The 21,751-nt window shown below is 42.6% G+C and overlaps 1 protein-coding gene across 3 annotated transcripts in view; it reads right to left on the minus strand.

Annotated features, from left to right (window-relative positions):
• Positions 1-21,751, minus strand: part of tei (teiresias) — a 169,705-nt gene that overhangs the window by 39,969 nt on the left and 107,985 nt on the right. For all 3 annotated transcript variants that reach the window (XM_046634042.2, XM_046634043.2, XM_046634041.2), the window contains exons 6-8: positions 9,317-9,439; positions 4,402-4,548; positions 1,827-2,099 (exon numbers count right to left, since the gene is read on the minus strand). In XM_046634042.2, the coding sequence (XP_046489998.1) occupies positions 1,827-2,099; positions 4,402-4,548; positions 9,317-9,439 (543 nt within the window). The remainder of the gene's footprint in view (positions 1-1,826; positions 2,100-4,401; positions 4,549-9,316; positions 9,440-21,751) is intronic.

Raw genomic sequence — 21,751 nt, forward strand, 5'->3', positions numbered from 1 at the left:
ACGGAGTGAATATACATATATACATATATATATATGGATGATAAAACGAAGAAGATAAGCCCGTATAACCCATAATCAAAGAGTGAATCCCGGTACGCGGGAGGCGTACGATTACACGTATATCTGGATCAACAAACGGCCCGGAGGGACGGCGTGGTTCTGATTAATTCAGCCGAAGGCGAGGGTAACTTCAAAGCCAGGGTTCACCATCCGCCCCCGGCGTAGATTCGCGGGGAACGGAACGCGACGTATCGTACAAGGAGGAGGCAGGTAGTAGGAACTTCCTACAACCAACGAACCGCCAACCACCCAACGCGATATATATTCATGCCCGCGCCTTCCTACTAACCAGAATCAAACCAGAACCGCTATGATATGCCATGCCAAGTTCAAGTCTTTGAGTGAGTCGACGTGTCGTTAAGAAAATCACCGACTCGCGACGTTGACGCAAAGGGCATACAGGGGGACCGAATTTCGCGTCTGTTTGAACGAGCGGATAACCAAACGAGCACAATCACAGTGAACGAGTACATGGTACATAATTTTGTCTCTCGCTTCGGAATAAAATGTAACACCTAGAACCGAGAGGAGTCGTCGCTTCGAATCAACGTTCGATATTGCTGCTTACGTGCTGTGGGGGATATATTATTTTCCTCATTGAAACTGTCGCTTTGGGGTTGGCGCAGGGGACGCGACGAGGGTTTTAGTAGAGTATCCGCGGCGTCGCGTCGCCGGAATATCCGTCGATGACCGAACAGTCGTCCAGGCGATTCGAGAATGGCGCCACGCGACTTTTCAGCCATTCCCAAATATGTTGCCATTTCAAAGGTATGACAATAGTAACAGCAGCGATAACATTAGTAATAAAAGAAAGGACAAAGCGCCGCAGCGTCATAAAAATAACGATAATAACAACGACAACAACAACAACAATAACAATAACAATAATAATAATAAGAAGCACGATGTCTGTACACCGGTGTAAAATATACCTGTAACCTGTACACAGTGTCTTTCCGAGTAAACGCCGTTGCGTCTTGGGTTGCCTACCACTGAGGGGAAAAAATATCGGTAACGCAGACCTACCGAGTTATCGATAAGTAATGCGTTTAAATTCCTGGCGAGTGAGCCGGAACTAGGTACCCGTATTGCCGAGTTGTGCGGATTTGTCGAAGCAGTTGTTTCCTTGTTAGCAACCGTTGCCGAAGCCTTCAGCGATCGCGTCCCGAACTAACGTTAAATTGATAAGATGAGTCGTCTGCCTGCTTTACCGATGTTTGTCCCCCTCGGTGGTAGGCAATCCAACATACCGCGGCGTTGACTCGGAAACACCCTGTATACTAAAATGGCTGTTGAAAAAAAAAATTTTACACTTCAAGTTGAAAAATCTTTGGTTAACCTTCAAAAAACGAAGATTCTCGAAAATTTCAATGTTCTCTATCTGACTGCTAAGGGGTGCCCGGTAATTGTTTTTATTACTGATACATGTTTTTTTTTTTTTTTTCTTTTCTTCTTACAAAATGAGATTTTATTTGTTATCAGACCGTCATCTTTTTGAATTTTACAACGATTGAAGAAAAAAAAAATAAATAAACATAAACGGTAGACGAATAAATGTGGGATTGAAAATACTTCACCGAGTTGGAGCATTGAAACTTTTGAGGATCTTCTTTCCTTGAAACTCAACTCAAGGATCATAAACATTTTCTTCAACGGCCAGTATACGCATAAGCGCACATTATACATTTGAGTGAAAAGGAAGCAACTCAATGATATTGCACGTGGTAAATAGAGAGAGTGATAGAGAGAGAGAAGGCAAGACTCACCCGTGACTTTGACACGATACGGCAGTTGCGCGCGCCAGGTATCCTGCATCTTCCGGTCCGGGGCGACGCACCGATACTCACCCGCTTCCTGGTAGACGACCCGGCTCAAGGCGAGTGGTCCGGGTCCTCCAACGGGCTCCATTCCGGGACCTCGCCCCCAGCATCCACCGTCGCATTCGAGCGTCACGGCGCCCCCGAGCTGTATCTCGATTTTACGAGAGTCCGTAGCCTCACCGTTTAACGCCTCGGCCTCAGTCTCGGTGTCCGGGTCGTCTGCAACAACAAGGATAAACCCTGATTTCTCACCTTATTCTCATTCCAATGATTACTCATCATGAAAAGAGAGAGAGAGAAAAAAAAAACGCTGAAAAAATCAGCAACAAAATGGCATTTGCACCAATGACAGTGTATAAGAATAAAACAACATCTCCACCGTGTCATTCTGAGGAAATACAAATAACACAAGCTAAGGTTTCGACAATTCGAAACATGGTTTTGCTGTTAGAACCTTAAAAATCATGGTACTCGATCCGATTCTGATTTATCTGAATCCAAAATTTTTATTTTCATCGGAGATCTCTAGAGATTTACATGGTGAACGAAATAGGTCAAAAAAAAAACCATCACAACCGTATAAAAAACATCACAAGTGTGACATATTTTTGGAAAATCGATTCTTTTCTCTTCTTGAGACGACGCGACGCATTGATCGATAGATTCGTCAAGAATAAACTATACGTTTACTATAGTGTTTCTTACTTCAGAATATTTTCGAAATTTGTCTTTGCCACCTTTCAGGTCAGTTATAGATAAATAAATAAAATTCGCGATTTAAAATACACACGTTTTTATTACAGTTCCAGCATATATTTCATCAGAGGACAAATTGTTTGCAAAAAAGAAAGAAAAAATCCATTAGCGTAAGAAATCAGTGAGCTATGATTCCGATATTCAATGAAAATATCAGCATCCTCTACAGAGCATTCTACGTCGGCTATACCCAATTAGAAATTGACTTTTTTGCGAGTTTAACATCAGTGAACAAATGACAAAAAAATATTCAATCGACGATGCAGATATATGTATATATGTATATATATTCTATTTCATCAAATAGTACAATAAAAGCCGATTAATTTCTCACATTTGTAGATTGTTTTCGCTAATAACTAGTCCCGCAATAAAATACATGCAGGTACTGAAAATTGATCAAATATTTGTACAATATTCGAAATAAATGGAAAAACATCAGAGACCCGTGATTTTGTGGAGACTCCTGTTTATGTATTCGAAACGAATTCGGGGGGCGTATTAATCAATTTTCAAAAAATTTCAAAATAAGAACCACCCTAATGCGTATCGTTCAGTTTTCACGCAGCCTCGACGAGTGTTCGTGAATCGATAATTTCGCCCTCCTGCAAAATTGCCCTGGGATAAACCCCGCGACACAGCTGCGTGACTACGACGTATGGATGTGGAAATTTGGCAATACAAGGTGGGAGTAATTTCCGTTTAACTTCGCCAGTTTCCGGCCGGTGTTATCGGCGCTCCTTCCGCCCCTGAAGTTCCGTGGATAATATCTCGACGTGTGATGCATCGAATTCGCCACGTAGGCAAACACAGACGCGTACTAAACGCCGAAAACACATCCAGCAGAATTTAATTATCAGAAAATCTCTCCGACCCTGAAATTACACGACCACCTCTCCAGATACGAATTATCGGATACGTGACAAGTTTATATACGTATAACGTCGTTTCATTTGATATCCACAAGTGACGTAACGAATGTAAATTTTCAAGTAATCGCGAATTCGAATATTTATCAGCGAAATTTTTAAATCTGGCGCCATTCTCTATGGCTAAAAAATCGACAATTGATCGCGACTGACGAGTTTCCATCTTATTCTGGAAATTTCCCAGCTGATCCGAACCAAACCGAATGTTTGTTTGATTGTTTCACGATAAACTGATAATAGAAACAAGTTAAGTTTTATGTTAGAGTATGATTCAAACGTGATATCAAATTTTTATAATAAAACTTCGTTATCAAACTAATGTGTGTATGTGTGCGTGTGTGTTTTTTTTTTTTGTCTCATTTAATATTATCATCGCACAATTTTGATGAATAAAATATTGAGTATTTGCGACAAGTCACATTCGCAAAATATGCGCACGAGTTTTGGAAATGCGGATGCGAATGCGAATACTCGTTACATCGCTAATACAGGGTAGCCAGTCAATTCCGCTCACAAAATTCCCCAACATTTTCCAGTTTTTCCCTGACATTTTAATTCGCGATTCGTTGAGAAATCACTAAAAGCTATTAAAACCTAGATAATGCGTGGCCAAAAAAATGACGATGTATTCATATTTATCAGGTTGTCTTAAATTTTTAACCGTAGATGAGAGGGATAAAATTGACACGTTAAAACCATGACAGGCATGATCGTGAAGAGGAAGATGAGAAAAATTCTCACGACAATAGCATCTCAATTTTATGACAAGGCTTTTTAAAAAATCCGTTAACTCTTCAAAAAATTCCCTGATAGGGGCGAATAATAAGCGTACTCACAGCGAACGTTCAGGAAGTATCCTATGCTAGTAAAAATCCCAAGCATATGTCGGGTGTAGCATTTGTACCATCCGCTCTCCGCCCTCGTTATCTTCGTGAAGTTCAACCACCCGTCGTCGGTTTGTTCGACTGGTGGTGGACCGTCGTCTGAAACAAATACCGATAAAATAATAAATATATCCTGGTGTTTTGATCCTCTTCTAAGCTCATCCGCCTCTAAAAGCAACTAAAAGCCGTGTACCATGATTCGCACAAAAACTGGAATCGCGCGATGCAACCAAGGAAATATAAATACGATCAGAAAGAGAATAGAAAATATTAGAAACTTCGTAACGATACAATGAAAAGGCAGAAGCCTTAGGTAAGCCGGTGACTCGGCAGACAGACAAGCACTGATTGTAATTTTAAATTAACTTGTCGATAGCAAAGAAGGTAAACGATGGTGGAGTTGCAAGAAAGCGGTAGCGAAAGAACAAGCGACAGCGACAGCGGTTACAGGAAGTAGGAAAGGTAACCGAAGAAAATCAAAATTTATTGCTCGTTTGTTCCCCACCATAATTGTGTCACCCCTCCAGCGATAAATATCGTTTACGATTACGTCACACGTTTTCGAAGATTAGATTTGGAAAGTCGGATGAGCGAACTCCGCCCCCTCGACATCGTGCGTTATTTCGCGTAGCATATACGCAGGAAGACGGAAGAAAATAAGTATAAAGTATGAGAATGATAAAGTAGGTAAAAGCGGTAGAGGCGGGTGCAATTTGGCGAGGAAACAAACGGAGGGCCGAATTCAAAGGAGGAATAAGAATCGGAAGAACGAAACGACTTTTGGCTCGAGCCTTGTACGCGTGCATATATATACATGTGCTGGTCTCTATTTATTACAGGCGAATGCTCGCGCATCCTTCCAGTCGAGAGTATTGTATTATGTAAGGCGGTATAAGCTTTGCGGATATCCGTATTATACCCGGGTATTTTCAATTTCTTTATTGACTCGGCGACGGGGAAGCGACATACCCCTACCATAAACGAGGGTGGTAACGGTGAAATTAAATCACCCGACTATACACGATGAAGAATCGAGATATATATATATATACATATGTATAAATGTACAATCCAACCTGCACCGTAATAATAATAATATGACAATATTGAATTCCGATTTCGCAGAGGTCAGTAAAAGAAGAAAAGGAAAAAAAGAAAAACAAGGCGCTAGAAGTTGAGGCGTACAACGGCGTTACATTATATTATTTCATTCTGATATACCGGCGTTAACCGTTCCATTAAACATCCAATTAAATATCGGGTGCAGCGGCAAAGTGAAGAGCGGAATCTGCAGCGATTTGCGGTTCGAGGAACGAGGAAGGGAAAAGGGAAAAGGGATCAGCTCGCCGCCGCGGCGGCCGTCCGGAGAGGGGGGGGGATCAACTTAATCCCCATTCATAGAGCGAAACGGTTCGTTTCAAATAAATCCTCACCCCTAGCGAGATCCAGTGCAATTAAAATACTTTAATATCCTTTTTTTACCCCGCGGCTCTCCGGCAATCCGCAAGCCCGATATATATATATATATATGTATATATATATATGTATGTATATAACAACGACGGCGGCTGCCTGCAACCCTGTTGAGGAATTTCTTTATTCCACTGTCCCATTCCTATAATATTATACACTTTTCATACTCTCGCGCTCTTCGTTCTATGCACGTATATACATATATATATATATATATATATATATATCTAGATTATAGATGACCTAACACCGAGGACCGGGGAACGAATCGTCCTCGTGGGTTGAACAAAGTTCGAACGATCTTGATAGCCTATTCATAGCCGGACTGTTCAATGAATGGAAGAAGTCAGTATGAATCACTGCTATCATCCGTCATCTGTTTTTCTCCCTCCCTTAAATAAATGAAATTTACTTCTCCCATTTCTTTCTTTCTTTCTTTCTTTCTTTCTTTCTTTCTTTGCTTCTTTTACCGCCGACAATCGGAACTCGATCATTACATTCAATATCCAATTTTTATTCGTACCTATTCGCCTCTCTTTTTTCTTTTTCTTATTCTCTTGCAACGTAAATCGTAATTTGGCAATTTATCTTTCGCAATACGTGAACCGCGGTATGTACCCCCGACACGATATACATACATGTTGTTTACCGCGATAATACAGCGTTGAAAATTCTGCACGATTGGCGAACAATTTGTTCCTTAACGGTTGAACGAGTATTAATAAGATAAGAAAAAATAGAAAGTAAAAATAAAAAAGGAAGAAAAAAATTCCTGCTTCCTCTCCGCGATCACCGAATGAATACCTCGTTTTTTCGGTTCGTTTGTAGCCGATTGTTCGAACGGTAGAAAAGCGTATTATCATCATCATCATCATCATTATTATTATTATTGTTATTATTATTATTATTATTATTATTATTATTATTATTATTATACCTATACCTCAATCTCCACGAAAAGAAGCAAAAACGGGATGAGAATACAGAGATTAAAAAAAAAAATAAAAAATAAAAAAATAGAAAAGAGAAAGAAAAATTGGTGTGAATTTTCTTCAACATTTTTCACCGCAACGAAGCTGCGACACCGTAACGCGATACATATAATAATCTTCTGCGAAAAAGCTTGCGGTCGGTCTTCCATTATACAACGACGCGTTGAAACGTTCTCGTTGTTAGCTAATTTAACGGGTGCCAATGGTAAAGTGCCATTAACCGCGGTAAATAAGTGCCGCTAGATAAAGAAGTATACTTTTTTCTGGTGTACACGGTGCGGCGTGTCACACCGTGAGGGTGAAAAAGACCAGGGTTGCTTTCGCCTCGCGCCCCCGTACAATTCCCATATTACGGGGACAAGTGGACGCGTATCGGCGTCGGTTTTACCCTCCGCTTTTCCTCCCTTGTCGGGGAGGAATCTGGGTTAATGTCCATGGCACACCTCACCCCCAGACCCCGGTGTGTTTTATGTGGAAGCCGAGTAGCGGAGAGTCTCTTTCCCCCTTCTTCGCGAGAAAATCCATTTGATCGACTCAAGAGACGCGTAACGTTATACAGGCGCAAGTGTGACCGAACGAAGGTGAAAATTTCCTCTCTCGATCGTCAAACCGTAACTACAAACAACTTATACTTGATCCCGGGTACGATACGAGTATTCACATCACCGGGCTGAGTAAGAACTCGTTTCGATATTGAACAACGTTCGTCTACATACATACATATATATTTGTATACGTAACCAACGTTTGATTGATTTTCACGTGAATCTAAACGAATGACATTATTTTTCAAAGCCTCGCTTCGCGTTCATCCTCCTGTAAGATCCTCTTTCTCGGCTTCTTCGTTTATACTTCGATTTCAAATTCCTCTCCAGTTGTACATTTTTATTTTATTTCTTTTATTAAGCTTTTTCTTTTCACCCTACTAACGATACATGCATTGAATTATTTTATTTCATTGATCCAGACCAACGCACGGATAATTTCCGGTATTTATCTATATGTGGGTATTACCGTATATATTTGTAAATACATTTAATACTTCCGGAATATGTGAAATATCAGATATCAAATATTATACTTGTACGACACGCGAACCGATCGACCGATCGCTCTTCTCTTCTCCTCGCTCGCCACGATCATATTTTACAATATCGGTACACGCGGTTGGAATTTATTCCAATGGGAATAAAATTAATTGGCGCTGATCGGTTTTTTATTCATTTATTGTTATTTTTTTAGAAATTTTATTTCCGTAGGTAATCGGTTTTAACTTAGTTTACCAGAGTTGGCAATTTCGCATGGTTTTATGTTACACTCCGGCATCGACGCGGCTAAAAATGTTTTGTTTTTTTTATTTTTTATTTACCACCATTTTCACGCGCAATAATTAACTTGCACGACTATACCGTAGAACAACGTTTCGGTACAAAGTGATCGCGAATATCAGCAGTGTCAAAAATTCATTTTCCCCAATATATAAACTGAATATGCTTCGAAAATCATTAAACAGTTTCATCTGCCTGCAGGCTGCTGCTGCTGCTGCTGCTGGTATATGAAATCCTGTTCGAAAATTCGACACGCCATATGTGCCGTAATATACAGATTGCGCATACATGAATAAGTTAAATCCCCGGAGAGAGAGAGAGAGAGTGTGTGTGAAAAAGAGGGAGAGAAAGAGAAGGAGAGAAGTATTATTAAACGAGTCTCCGCTCGTGCGAGAGTTTACGAGTCGATTTTATGACTTGCTCAACCGCAATTCGACCCCTTGCATGTACCTGCTACATACTCGTACTTTTTAGCACGTGTGATGAGATCTCGTTTGTCCGTCGTCGACGTTTCTTCTTCGCCATTTTTTTCCATTCATGTAATAATTCAGGGTTCGCACGCTTTTTCGAATTGGAAATCACCGGACATTTTTCGCGTGTTTCAGTCTAAAAATATGATTTCGTCCGGTAATCTTTCACGAAGTATTGCCGCTCGTTAACGACAATTTTTTTTTGTTTCTTCTTTTTTTACACGTTAATACAAACACCTTCGATATTACCTGGCAAACGACTTACCGTCTGACTGTCAATTTACAAACAACAGCCTGCGATTTTACGCAAGAAAAGGAAACGAAAGAAGGTTTGGTCTGAAGTAGTTATACGCGTAAAATGTATGAAGCGATGCGACGAAATAAAACTTTGAAGTACAATTTTTTTTTTTTTTTTTCATTTCTCAAGATCGACAGCACTTTGTATAAAAACGAGTTTACTTCTTCCATGAACTCAAAATTCCAGTATTATTTTCGAAATCCCCTGACATTTCCCGGTTGTCCAGGTTTTTCGCCGCGCGTACAAACCCTGTATTTCTTTACCGTTTCGGTGGGTATGTTTTTATAGATCGTATTCGGAACTTACCACGTTGCCAGACGGGCACGCTACTCGGATTACTATCCACCTCGCACTTCAGGCTGATCGACATACCCTCGACGATCGGAATCCCAAAACCGGGTAGTCTCGTTATTGCGAAAGAGGGTGTATCTGAAACAAGAAAGACAGAAACGTCGTTTGAATTACTTTCACGTGTCTGTCGCAATGTTGTCTGAAGGATTGCGAAGCTCACGTAAGATTCGCGATTGTAAAATAACACAAGAGGGGAGGGTTGTATAAGAAGAATGAGCGCGGGGTGGTACAAAACGGTCAAAGAATTATTCCATCGATCATCGATACCGTGAATGAGATTGGAAATCAGTTGTAACAGCAACAGGTAATTACACCTAATTCATTCGTATAAAAAATCCACTACACCTGAACATTATCGTAAAAGTTATACATATTATATATATTAGGGTGGTCCTTAAAAAGGACATTTTTGAATTTCGATCGGTGGGCCCCCCAAATCAGCTTCAAATAATTCAAAAATAATGTCCTAATTTTTTCATCATTTCATCTCAACTTTAACCCGTGTCCCAAATATGGTGCAGCGAAATCCAAACTAATTTGATTTCGATAAAACCCGATCATCGGGGAATTTTGAGATCGCTAATTATAAATATGAACTCGAAATTACAAAATTTAAAACGGTGTATTTAACACGGCAATATCAAGTGCCTTTCGAGTTGGGGTCCACCATATTGGATCCACCACTTTGAATTTTCAAAGTTTGAGTTCAGATTCGTAATCAGCGATCATAAAAAACCCCTCTAAACCAAATTTCATCAAAATCCCTTGGGTAGATTTGATGTCCACCCTCTTTGGGGCAGGAATTAAAGTCGTGATAAAAATTTTAAAAAATTACGACAATTATTTTTAAATTACGTGATGCCGATTCTGAGAGCGAGCCGATCGAAACTCAAAAATAACCTTTTTAAGGACCACCCTAATATAAATTCAAGCTTATATCCCGGGTCGGCACATTTCAGGGATCGTAATACCTTATGGAGTGGTTAGGAAACAATGTCCCCCGTCCTAATGAAAGCTGCTACCCGACTCCGAGACAGAAACAGAAGCAGCAGCAGTGCCACGTGAATACAAGACAAAGCGAACAATAACGCGACACCCACGCCACGGTAACTCAAGGCAAGGCGCGTTTTCCTCTCTCGACTGACGGCCGACCTCCGATCGCTTAATGAGAACGAGAATAGTCGTGTACCTTTTCCAAATCTCATCCTCGCTCAGCTGCATCCACGCTCCTCGTCGTCTCGAGTATTCAAACATACCTAAAACCACCCATTTTCATTTGGCAGAGCACCAACGTGCCAGGCCCCTGACTTTATTCAAAGAGGTTCCTCCTCGTTCTTATCAATTTTGAACAACTGACGACAAGCTTTCAGAAATGAAATCACTCTACGTACACATTTCCATTCCTCGATTAGTGTGCTTTGTAAAATGATCAGATTTTGTAACTCGTAATACAAATTTCATTACGGTTTAACGAATAGAACAAATGGAACGTGACATGGGTGGAGGAGGAGATTTTTTTCGTTCTTTCAATCCGTACTTTAAAAGAAAGAGAAAAGAAAAACATCGACAAATTTTACATCTTGAATTTAATTTATACGTGATCAAATCCAGCAGCAAAAAGATCCCCCGATCGTTTATTCCGACACCCTTGTACAGTGTACTATATGTATATATATTTGAGAATTTCAAAAGCATGTAAGTAATTAAATTTTCAACGTCCGCACGCTGCAAACGCGTTACAGAGAAATTAAACCTTCTGTGTACGGCATGTGTGAAGCAGCAAGCCTAACGTACCGTAAAGTTAAACAAAATTTCTAATTAAACCAGAGTTTAGATAGGAAAGGCGACTGCAACCTGTGGCAGCTTTCTGACTCTTGCGCCGCAGTTCTCCAACAAGCCGACGACAGATTCACGTATGTATGTATTCAAAACATTTACGGTATTTGGATGAAAAGAGGGAGAAAAAAGAAAATAAAATCTGAATAAAGGGGGGGAAAAAAAAGCATCATCCGCATCCGGTAGCCAACAGATAAGGGCTGTCATCCGAATTCGAACCGCGGCACGTCGATGCGGATTCAACGTGGAACCTACTATATGTATATGCATATATGTATAACATGACAATAGGTATATACCAGATACCCTGCAATTTAAATCGAATTTGAACCGATGTCCGTCCGTGCGGAGAGATCCCGGCATCCGCTGCCACATATACAATACACGTACATTGTACATGTTCGTTTTTAAACTTTTTTTTCCTTTCCTTTTAAGGCACCACTCGAAACATTTGTGACAAATACTGAGAAACAAAGATTGTCGTAAAATTGAACCGCGATACAAAAAAAATTAAAATAAACTAAAATAGATAAAAAAAAAAAAAACTATTACAATAATTGGTAACGACCTCTAAATATTTTCCTACTTCTTCCAAGTTTAACGACAATTTTCTTTTTTTCCCAGTATTTGTCGTAAATATTTCGAGTAGCACTTTGAAATAAGAAAAAAAAAAAGAAAAAAAAAGAAGTTGTAAAATTAGCCACCCCGATGTACATACACACGCACGTGCCTAAGTGCATATTGAATGTTTGACGTGTACCTACATTGCTGCACGCGGGAGGTAATGAGAAAGAGAGAGAAAGAGAAATAGTGGGGGGGGGGGGGGGGGGGATCGCTTACGCGGTACTTACGCACAGCGGGGTTTAAATTTGTGGATTAATAACCAGGGTTTAGATGGTGAACGGTGAATGGAGAATGGTGAATGCGAGGCCGGGGAGGGTCTGGAACGATACGAACTTTGTTCGTTAAGGAGGAGCGGAGCCGGTTGAGGGGTCGTTAAAAGTGGCAAAGGAACTCTTCGACTTGGGTCTGTTGTTTACAACCTCGCGCCTCCTCCACTGGTACCTGCAGCGAAGAAATAACCTACTGTGCTGGGGTTGAACTTAAAGGGAGCCGAGGCAACGTTTCTCTTTATTATAAATTATAATTCAATTTACTCACACGTACCGAGAGCATGGCAGTCAAGGTACGTAAATTAATGAAGGGCCGCACTGGAGGAGTGACTGACCTTTGTGCCTATCGTTCGTCGTCACTGTACGAATCGAACCTGAACTTGAAATAGCTCAGGAAAGTATTTCAAATGCTTAAAAATATTTCATCAATACGCAAATCGAACAATTGGTTTGGAACAGTTTCGATCGAATCACCCTTAACCCACTGTCGTTATTTTTTCTTTCGCTAATCTTACCGTTCTTACACACTTCTGTACTCCAAGTAAGTCGCACTTGTACGCACAACTTGACTCCAACCCCGCAGACGACTTTACAGTGCTGCTCGACTTGGGCTGTTTTAATTTTTCTTCTCTCGTCTGCTCCAACTTTTTCATGTATAAATCCCGTTTCTCTCGAAGGACTAGCAGTTAATCGTAGCGTTTTATCGTTCTCCAGACAAGTCTTACGTTACTTTTCTCATGCAGCCCTTGGTGTAATATTCTATCAATCATGTCCCGCAGCTCGCAGTCTGTCGATTATTTTTCATCTCCTGCAGGTGAATTAAAATTCGGCACCTTCAATTTCACGCGGAGACGCGGCGGAGAAAGAGGAGAAAGAAGAGGTGGGCGGGGGAAGTGATTTTGCGCTTTAATCAAAAGCTCCGAATTACCGGAAATTGACGCCTCGACGCCCAACTCCGGGAGGGGCGGAGGGCGGTATTCGGTTTGGTTCTGAACAGGCATTTCGGACTACCGAAACTCCAAAGCTCCAGCTACTGCCGAAGCCCCTCGTTCGTTTCGCTCGCTACAACCGCCAATTTCCATCAAATTCTTGATTCGCTTGGTGATAAGGGTAGGGGGAGACAACTTCGATCAAACCAATAACGCATTCACCCTGCGGTAAAAGTGAGAGAGAGAGAGAGAGAGAGAGAGAGAGAAAGAGAGTACGGCGTCTACCTTGGAGCAAGAGTGCAGGTCTGATATGAACGCGGTTAAACCGTTGCAAGCTTCGCAAGTATAAGGTACGACGTCATATTAAACCCACAACTTTGGCGACATTTCGCACACTCACGAGTGTTTAGTACACACCAAGTTCGCAGCGCGTTACATCATGGTCTACGTTTATACGCGGAGTAATATAAGAGGTATAAGGTAAGTACATGGGTAGGTAGGTGGAACGTTACAGGCCGCAAGGAGAGGAGGCGGAGAAGTAAAACGGAAGAAGCCAAACAACCCTCCGGCTGCTTAGAAATATTGCTCAAAATGTTGGTTATAGTCGACGTCCTGCGCTGGTTCTTGGGAGGTTTGTGTAACCTGTGCAGTTGTAGCTATATCTCGAAAAGCCAGGGATGTAAGTCACGGTGAAACGTGACAGCTCACTACTCCTCGTTGAAAACGCAGCCCGGATCTGACCTGCTCTTCTCTCAGTTTGTTCGAAATTTCGTTTCTAAATGGTTGCAGGAGGGTTTTCAGCCTTAACAAAAGCAACGCTGATATTATTTACCAAGGGATTATTCTACAGAGTAGTCTAGTCTGGTATGCGAATACTTGTACGAGGTCGGTTCTAGCAGAGAATACGAATCTGATACTGCGACACTGTGATATAATCAGACGAAAGGACGAAACCGCTCGCTAATCGCGTCATAACCGTAAGTTTCGAGGTATATAAGCTGATTAATATCCAACGAGTTTACTTTGGCTCGAAAGGTACAAGTTGTATCAGGCAGTAATTTGCACCCTCTTGACTCTCGACTCGACAAATGATCACAGGTACGGAGAAACACTCTACCGAAGTTGAAAGGTGGTATTACAAGTTATGAGCCAATTCGATCAACTAATTAATTACGCTGATTGAACGCTAAATTATTCTTTGTTCTAAGAATTGAGTATAAATATTAACGCAAGATTGAAGTAAAAAAAAAAACCATGCCGCCACATTTACCAAAGGACTATCTGGAAAAGGTTCAAGTGAATTAACCAAGAAAGCTGTACATTATATCATGAGCATGAGCATCAAGCTGGTATATAAATTCACCACTACATATTAACGTTGAATTACACGTGTCGTTGCCTACGGGAACTCATACCGCAGGTTGTACCATTCGACACGTAAACTGCGGTAATCCTCAAAGGGATTTAGGTTTCAAACAGAGCGAGAGATACACCGTTGGAATGCCACCATATGTCGACCACAATTTACACGGTAGAAACCGCGATACGATGACATTGGATCATCATCATCATCATCATCGTCATCATCATCATCATCATCATCATCGTCATCATCGTTTTTTCACCAACGTGTGTATAGAGAGGCACCGAGTGCTTTGAAACTGGCACCAAACAGCTGAAAGCTGAGGGTAGCAGGTACAGTTTCGATTCTTCTAGGCAAAGCTAACCAGAAATCAAACGTGCATCTGGAAACCTGCACATGTTCGGAGTACCTCGTACGCCAGATGATCGAGCCGTGAAACTGACGTTCACCATCTCAAAGTTATATCCGTGCTGTTGTTTTAGCAGTTCATTTCCAACGCCCGAGGAGATGGTTCAACAAACCACCTGTAAAATTTTCCCGAAGGCTTTGAGTAAACTTCCATAAATTTACCTTCCAACCGGTGATGTTTATACTCGTCAACGACGATCCGTCCCGCGATCATTAGAAAATGATCACTTTTTGCGCGTAACGTCGAAATTCTCGTTACACACTTGCAACCTTGGGTATAATCGTTATCAGCGTGACGATGATGGCGGGAGAACGGTACGGAAGTGAGACGGCGTCGTCTCGGCGTCTCAAGGATATTAAATCTGACTTACACCGTGAAGCCGAGCTCGGCGTCCTCTCGACTTCAACGTCGTTGTCACTCTCCTCGTCACCGTTTACCGAAACAATCGCTTGCCGCCTTATTAAGACGAGCGGAACTCGGTCGGGGGTGAATTGCGAGGCTGTGTCTTCCAACCGAAGAGACGGCTCGTACGGCATCCTTCGTCTTCACCCCGTCCAAGAGGAGAAAAACGACGCTGAGTGAAGGCAGATACCCGGGAGGTTGGTTTTCTCCATGTAGCCACCGCTGTTTGTCATATCCGTGTCATTGTGGCTACGGTGGGCGGTTGCCACTATAAGTTCATTTTGCCGGTTCCGTTCTCTTCTCCTTTTTCTTCTCTTCTCCTCTCTTCTCGACGACGCCATTCATCCGGAGAGAAAGAGAGAAATAGCGAGAGAGATTAGCTTCTCGTCCTCCCTCTCGCAACTATAGAGTAACAGGGGGATGAGACGCGAGAGTCTTTCCAAGGTTGAAAACGACTCGCTGCTTTCACGATTGTTTCACAACCTAGCCATTAAATTTAATACAAGACCGTCGCTCCTTCCTCCCTCTCTCACCCCTCGCCGTTATCTCTCACTCTGTATAACAGGTAATACTACCTGCTATATAATACACCCACCCCTCGCAATGAATTATTATTTTAATTCAGGCAGGTTAATTGCTAAACAGCTAATTATGACGCTCCTTCTTAACTTCATACTGTCGACCTATCCCCGGCTTCCTAATGATTAATTATAATCTTCTCGCATTTGTTTGTGTATATATGTAGTAATACCTGCGATACGTACAATACACGCATTGTTTAAAGTTTCATTCAACGCGCCAAGCATTTGTTTTCTCTTGTTCTTTTATATTCCAAACAAATACGTAGGTACAGCCAGAGGATTCTTAAAACCTGTATGTCTCATCCATATAATAGTGAAAATTGTACATTCTGCACTGCAGTCGAGTCGATGTTCACAAAATCGAATTATCTAACGTTTTAGCTGATTTCCCATGCCGAAGAGAGCCACGAGTAAATATCATATGCAAATTTCATATGAAATATTACTAAAAACAAAATGAAAATGTAATGAAAAACGTACGTCTAACCTATCGATCGACTTGATTATACTTCGCAACCACGTACAGGATGTGAAAACGCAAAAAAAGAAGATGAATAATATCGCTACTTTTTTCGAATCACGTCATTATACGCGCATGTATCAACATTAATCGATACGAGGATGATTTCAATTCGTTGGAATATTACTTCAGCGCACGTTGGAACCGCTGTATACGGATTATTTAAAATTTCATTTTTCACCACCTCCCCGCACTCGGAACTTGCGTAGATTTATCCACTCTCGTCAGCAGTCTCTTTGACGTAGAAAATGGAGGAAAAAGTAAAATTTCAAAAGCAAATACGACGTACGACTGGGAATGAAAATATCATCTCGTGCGGGGCACGTAGGTAGGTGATTCTAGTACAGGTACACCTGTATTCGTTGGCTATGTAATTTCCCACACCTGGATCGCGAATCGTTTGATCTTTTCGCGCGAAATAATCCATCGAGGGAGTACGTTCGACCCCTGGAGACTGCAGGTATAGAGGGGCGAAGGGGAAAGAAAGGGGAAGTAGGAAAGTGAAGTGGGGCTGCGGGTGGAGGACGAACACTCGTGCTAATCCAAATGGTAGGTATCCGGTTCTCTTCGTATACGCGAGTAGCACGCGGTTGATCCTGGTCTAGCAGTAAACCAACCACCACTACACATTCAGCCCGCTCGTTGTTAAATTCCTGTATTTAATATTAGGCCGGTACATTGTTCAAGCTGTTTAGCGGCGGGTCTATACATTAACGAAGCTTATTACAAGGGGGGTCTATTAGCTCCTTGTTAACGGAGCAACGAGAGAAGCCAGAGACCGAGCCAGGCGGCAGAGTTCGTGCTTGAAAGTTAGGGCAAGGAGGGACCCTCGAGGTTGCCGAGGCAACTGGAAAGCCCAACCTCCTTTGACGGGGCACAGGTCACAAGGATAAACTCTCTGTATCACAATAACGCGGCGTAATATCCACAAGAGTATAATATCCTCCTGCGCAGAGATCATCTTTGAATAATTTTCCATCATGATAAACCGCGTTGCTTGTTAACGGGAACCGCCTTACGGCTCTGTCTGATCGAACGGTACGATACGTGGTGTCCGATGAAAAATTCGTAACAAATTTAAGAATATCACCGAGACATATCCAGGTGACTCAAGGACATTGAAAATAGAATGTTTCCAGGGTGTAAGAAAAATTCAAGGAAATTTCCAGGAACTCGAGAACTTCCAGGACCACTGGACACACCGTGATAAACTACGACTCTCCATATCAGTATTGCCACGAGTTTCGTTGTTCTGAAAGGTTCTTTTGACAAACAGAAGGATAAGGTGCTGTACCAGAATAAGAAACACTCTTGTTTTCATCCAGAATTCAGGAACTTAAGAAAAGTTTCAAAGAGAACCGGACAAAGAAGAACGCATAAGAATCTCGGTGATTATCGACCCGTGGCGAAGAAGACCGTATCAGGGGGTCAAATTCCAACTGCGAAACGGTGACTGAGCCGAAGGGTCGTAGTTCGGAAGATAAGATTAGGAAAAGGGATTTTTGGAATGACCGGGTGGTGAAGAGACGGTGATCACCGACGAAAACCCGGACTGCGAACAAGTCGAGAAATGTCGATCGTGATGGTGGTGGTGGAAGCCGAGGACGGAGGCAGCGAAGGCGAACAAAGATGTTTATGTAACCTAATTTTCCGGCTGATTGGCGCACGCGTCTCAACCCCCGCTACCCCTCTGTACATATACCTACACTCTTTTATCTGGGTATATGCCCGTCGACGTCGCTCCGCCCCTTCTCTCAGCGCCTTTTCGTCCCGTGTACCGGGTGCTTTATCGTGATTTAAAGGTAACCTGCTTTTGTTTTCACGTCGCGAGGTAAGCCACTTCGAGTTGGACGTGGGCGCAAACACCCTTTCCCCATCCACCTCCGAGCCCCCACCACCTTTCCAAGGTAAAATCAACACAACCGGGAGAATTCCGTTACACAACTACCCCCTATTACCCTGTACGACCACTGTTCGTTGCTCGTCTCCTTTCTCACCCGTCAGCTTTCAACTCGAGACCATCCAACGAATCGCTCCTTCTCTTCACATGTCCACTTTTGTGTAAATAAAAAATTATAAGATAGCGAGTAGTATTATACTTTATATACATAAACATACCATAGATAAGGATAAGCAGAAGCGTAGGAGCATGAAAAGTATAATAAAAGCAGAACAGAAGAAGAACAACAAGAAGAAGATGATGCGGGTGGAATTTCTTTGATCTCCGGGAAGTTATTTTCTCATACAAGACTGGACCATATTTGAAATTATCAAAGAAAGTGGAATTTGCCAAGGATGGTTTTACACTATGCAAAATATGAGAGTAAAACTACGAGTAAAATACGCGTTTCGAGATAATAGTAAAATAGTAAAACAATGCCCACCACAAATTTCCGGTTAGTTTGTTCGTCGGTGAAAAAACCAACCAAGATAACAACACCGTCAGAGTTTATTCTATCCCACTTCTTGAAGACGGTAGAATCTTCTTCTTCTTCTTCGAAGAGATAAGCTTATAAAGGAGTGCGAAAAGGGGACTGACTGCTAAACTCGAGTAATAGTTCGGTGTTAACGGTCGGACGTGATTAGGAAACTCCGGACCCTTTCGGGTCTCGAATGCCCCGAAGCGGCGACACTGTACCAGCACCTCTATCGCCATGGTGCAAAGACAGTTGACTAGCTTCTGAGTTTACCTTAACCACCCAGGAAGCCTCGCTCTGTACACGTCTCTAATGAAATCCAGTGTCTGACGGCAGCGTCAAGATAGTAGCCAACAAAATCTCTTCTGGGTATGCATCATTTTCGAACGGTGACCATTCGAAATGTAGCCTTCGCTACATCCCCATTTCTGTTCACCAACCTCCGTAAGCGACTTCTTTTCTTCGCATCGACACCGCGACTCGCCTGACTCAAAGTTCCTCGGGACAATATCTTTTTGATTGCGGGCTCCTTCTCCGGCATCACCACCACCACCACCACCACTACCAGCTATCCGGGAATTTCTCGTTCTGGAAGGGAGGGTATGGGGGATGTTCGGGGCCGGGCAGCTGTCGCGCGACGACGACGACGACGACGACGACGAGGAGTAGAAACGCCGAACCATCTCGTCCGCGGCAAGTCTCCGAGGCTTCTCTCCTGTGCGGAGGAGGCCTGTAAATCAATTACCAGTTCGGTCCGGAGCTCCACTCCCGATGGGACTTGCACGTTCGCGTCTACGTGCCCTTCCCGCGACCCTTTGTCCAAGTTTTAACCCACCAAACGCGGTGTAGTTCAACACGTGACAGGATCCCCATACTCGACCTACACGTATATACACGTCCACCACCCTACGCTCTCGGACCTTTATTGTTTACCTCCGGAGGGCCGCCGGATGTACCTGAGTAAACGGCCTGGCTACTCCCCAACGCATTCGGCGTGTACGTGTATACGAAATTGATTGCCGCTTGCGCAAATAATGGCAACGGTGTAAACTGTAGACAGTGTTACGTATAGAATCCGAGCCGTGAGCAGATGGTTCGTTCTAGCAGCGGGTTGCGCAAATTTACAATCACGTTATCGAACTCCTGGAAGTACAACGATTGAAATAAAAAGAAACGCATTTCGTTCGTCGTGTACCTATAAAAGTATTACATTAAGAGACCAATATATACATATATTCGTACGTCCAATTTCTCAAATCTTTTCAACATAGAGAATTATTTCCATCGACAACCAAGCTACACTCCTCCTCACTAGGGTGATTCATGTTTTAACTTAATTTTTTGTAGGCGTCACTCGAAAAATTTGTGACAAATACTGGAAAGTTTAACGACAATTATCAATATAAATATTAAATAATTTTATAGATGAATTTTTGAAGTGGCACCTGAAAAAAAAAGACAAATCAAAAAATGAACACCCTACTGCCTCACGTTAGAGTTCTCCTGGAATACACCGTATACTTATACACCATGACCTGTACATTGTGTATTTGCATACAGTTCCCACCGTCCGGATCAAATCTCGCTGATGGTTTGACAGGTATTTGAATACGGAATACAGGAAACAGTTAGCACAGGTGTGTCTCACGGACTGGCGTAATTACTCGAGTGAATCGTGAATCGCGAGGTGAGATGTATCTATTGTATACAATATATTATATATACAATTCTCCTCATCTCGACATTCGCCCCAGGAGGAATCTCTGCGGTTGCATCATGGCGAAATTAAGGGAGAGGCAAAGGGGATGAGATGAAGCAGATAATATAGTGAAATACGTACAATATCCTAAAACTGAAAATATCCACCTCCCCCATCGTGAAGTGGAAATAATTCTTATTGTGCGTACATCTATACATCCCTAAATATAATTTTCTCAGAGAGCGAGCAAGGGATAAATTATACTCGTACGAATTAAAATCCCAAAAAGGGTATTTTACACCCTGCACTGAGACACGGCACGGAAACGCGGCGTTGCTCCTCCCGTCATTTTTCCAAGGCACAAAGTATAGATATATCATAAAGTATACCGGAATATTGCAAAATTTTTCACCCGCATTCGCGCAGCATTCAAAAGCAGCTGACTCAACCAGAAGGATATGGTGGGGCGGGCGAAAAATGAATCTGATGAAAAAAGGTTGGGGTGGAAAAAGAAGAGAGGAGGAGGTTCAGCGCCGTTGAAAGGAAGTCAATTATGAGCAGAGAGCGGACTTGCGACTCGTGACTGCAGCGTAAAGAGAGGAGAGGAGAGAGCCGGATGAAGGTAATCTCGCGGCAGTAGCTCCACACTTTCTTTCTTCTTCACGTTGCAATGAGTTGGTTGGTTACCACGCGAATTTCCACCCGATGTACACAAGCTATCCGTGTTAAATCGATTGACCACGAGATCGTGGTCGTCGATTTCTAGGTGCAGATGGAGAAGTCCGTTGAAGCGAATGGAAAGGAGGGGGCACCGGAAGTAGCCTCGAGTACCGGTAACGGAAGTTAGTAGAAATTTATGACGCCGGCGGAAAAGTCAGTGATCCCGGCCATTAGGTTGCGTAGGCGGGAAAGGATTAGGAGAGACAAAACGTCCCTCCACCACCTTACGTCTGCTTGCCTCCCTCTCCTCGAAGGTGGGTAGGTGGTAGTAGTAGTGGTAGTAGTGGGTAGGGGAGACTCGAGAGGGTTTCGTACCTACTAAGCATCCCGGTAAAGCGCATAATCTAGCCTCAGACAAGCCTAGCCTGCCCGACTTTCCCCTCTTAGTTTTTTGTTCCCGCGAAAGCTAATCCCCTTATTCCATCGCCCCCAGCAAAAGCTGAGCTTGCAGAAAGCGTGTAGGAGAGGAGCGGTAAACTTTCGTCCGAAAATAGCCTTTGTGGGACTTTGCGACACACCCAACTGGGATTCCCCTCCTCCTCCACCTTCTCTCTTCCTCTCTTCTCTCTGCAACAACCCCCAAAGCTGACGAACCGATTCATATCGCCCGGTTACAGCTAT

The sequence above is a fragment of the Neodiprion pinetum genome, chromosome 7 (assembly GCF_021155775.2).
Source record: "Neodiprion pinetum isolate iyNeoPine1 chromosome 7, iyNeoPine1.2, whole genome shotgun sequence".
NCBI lineage: Eukaryota > Metazoa > Arthropoda > Insecta > Hymenoptera > Diprionidae > Neodiprion > Neodiprion pinetum.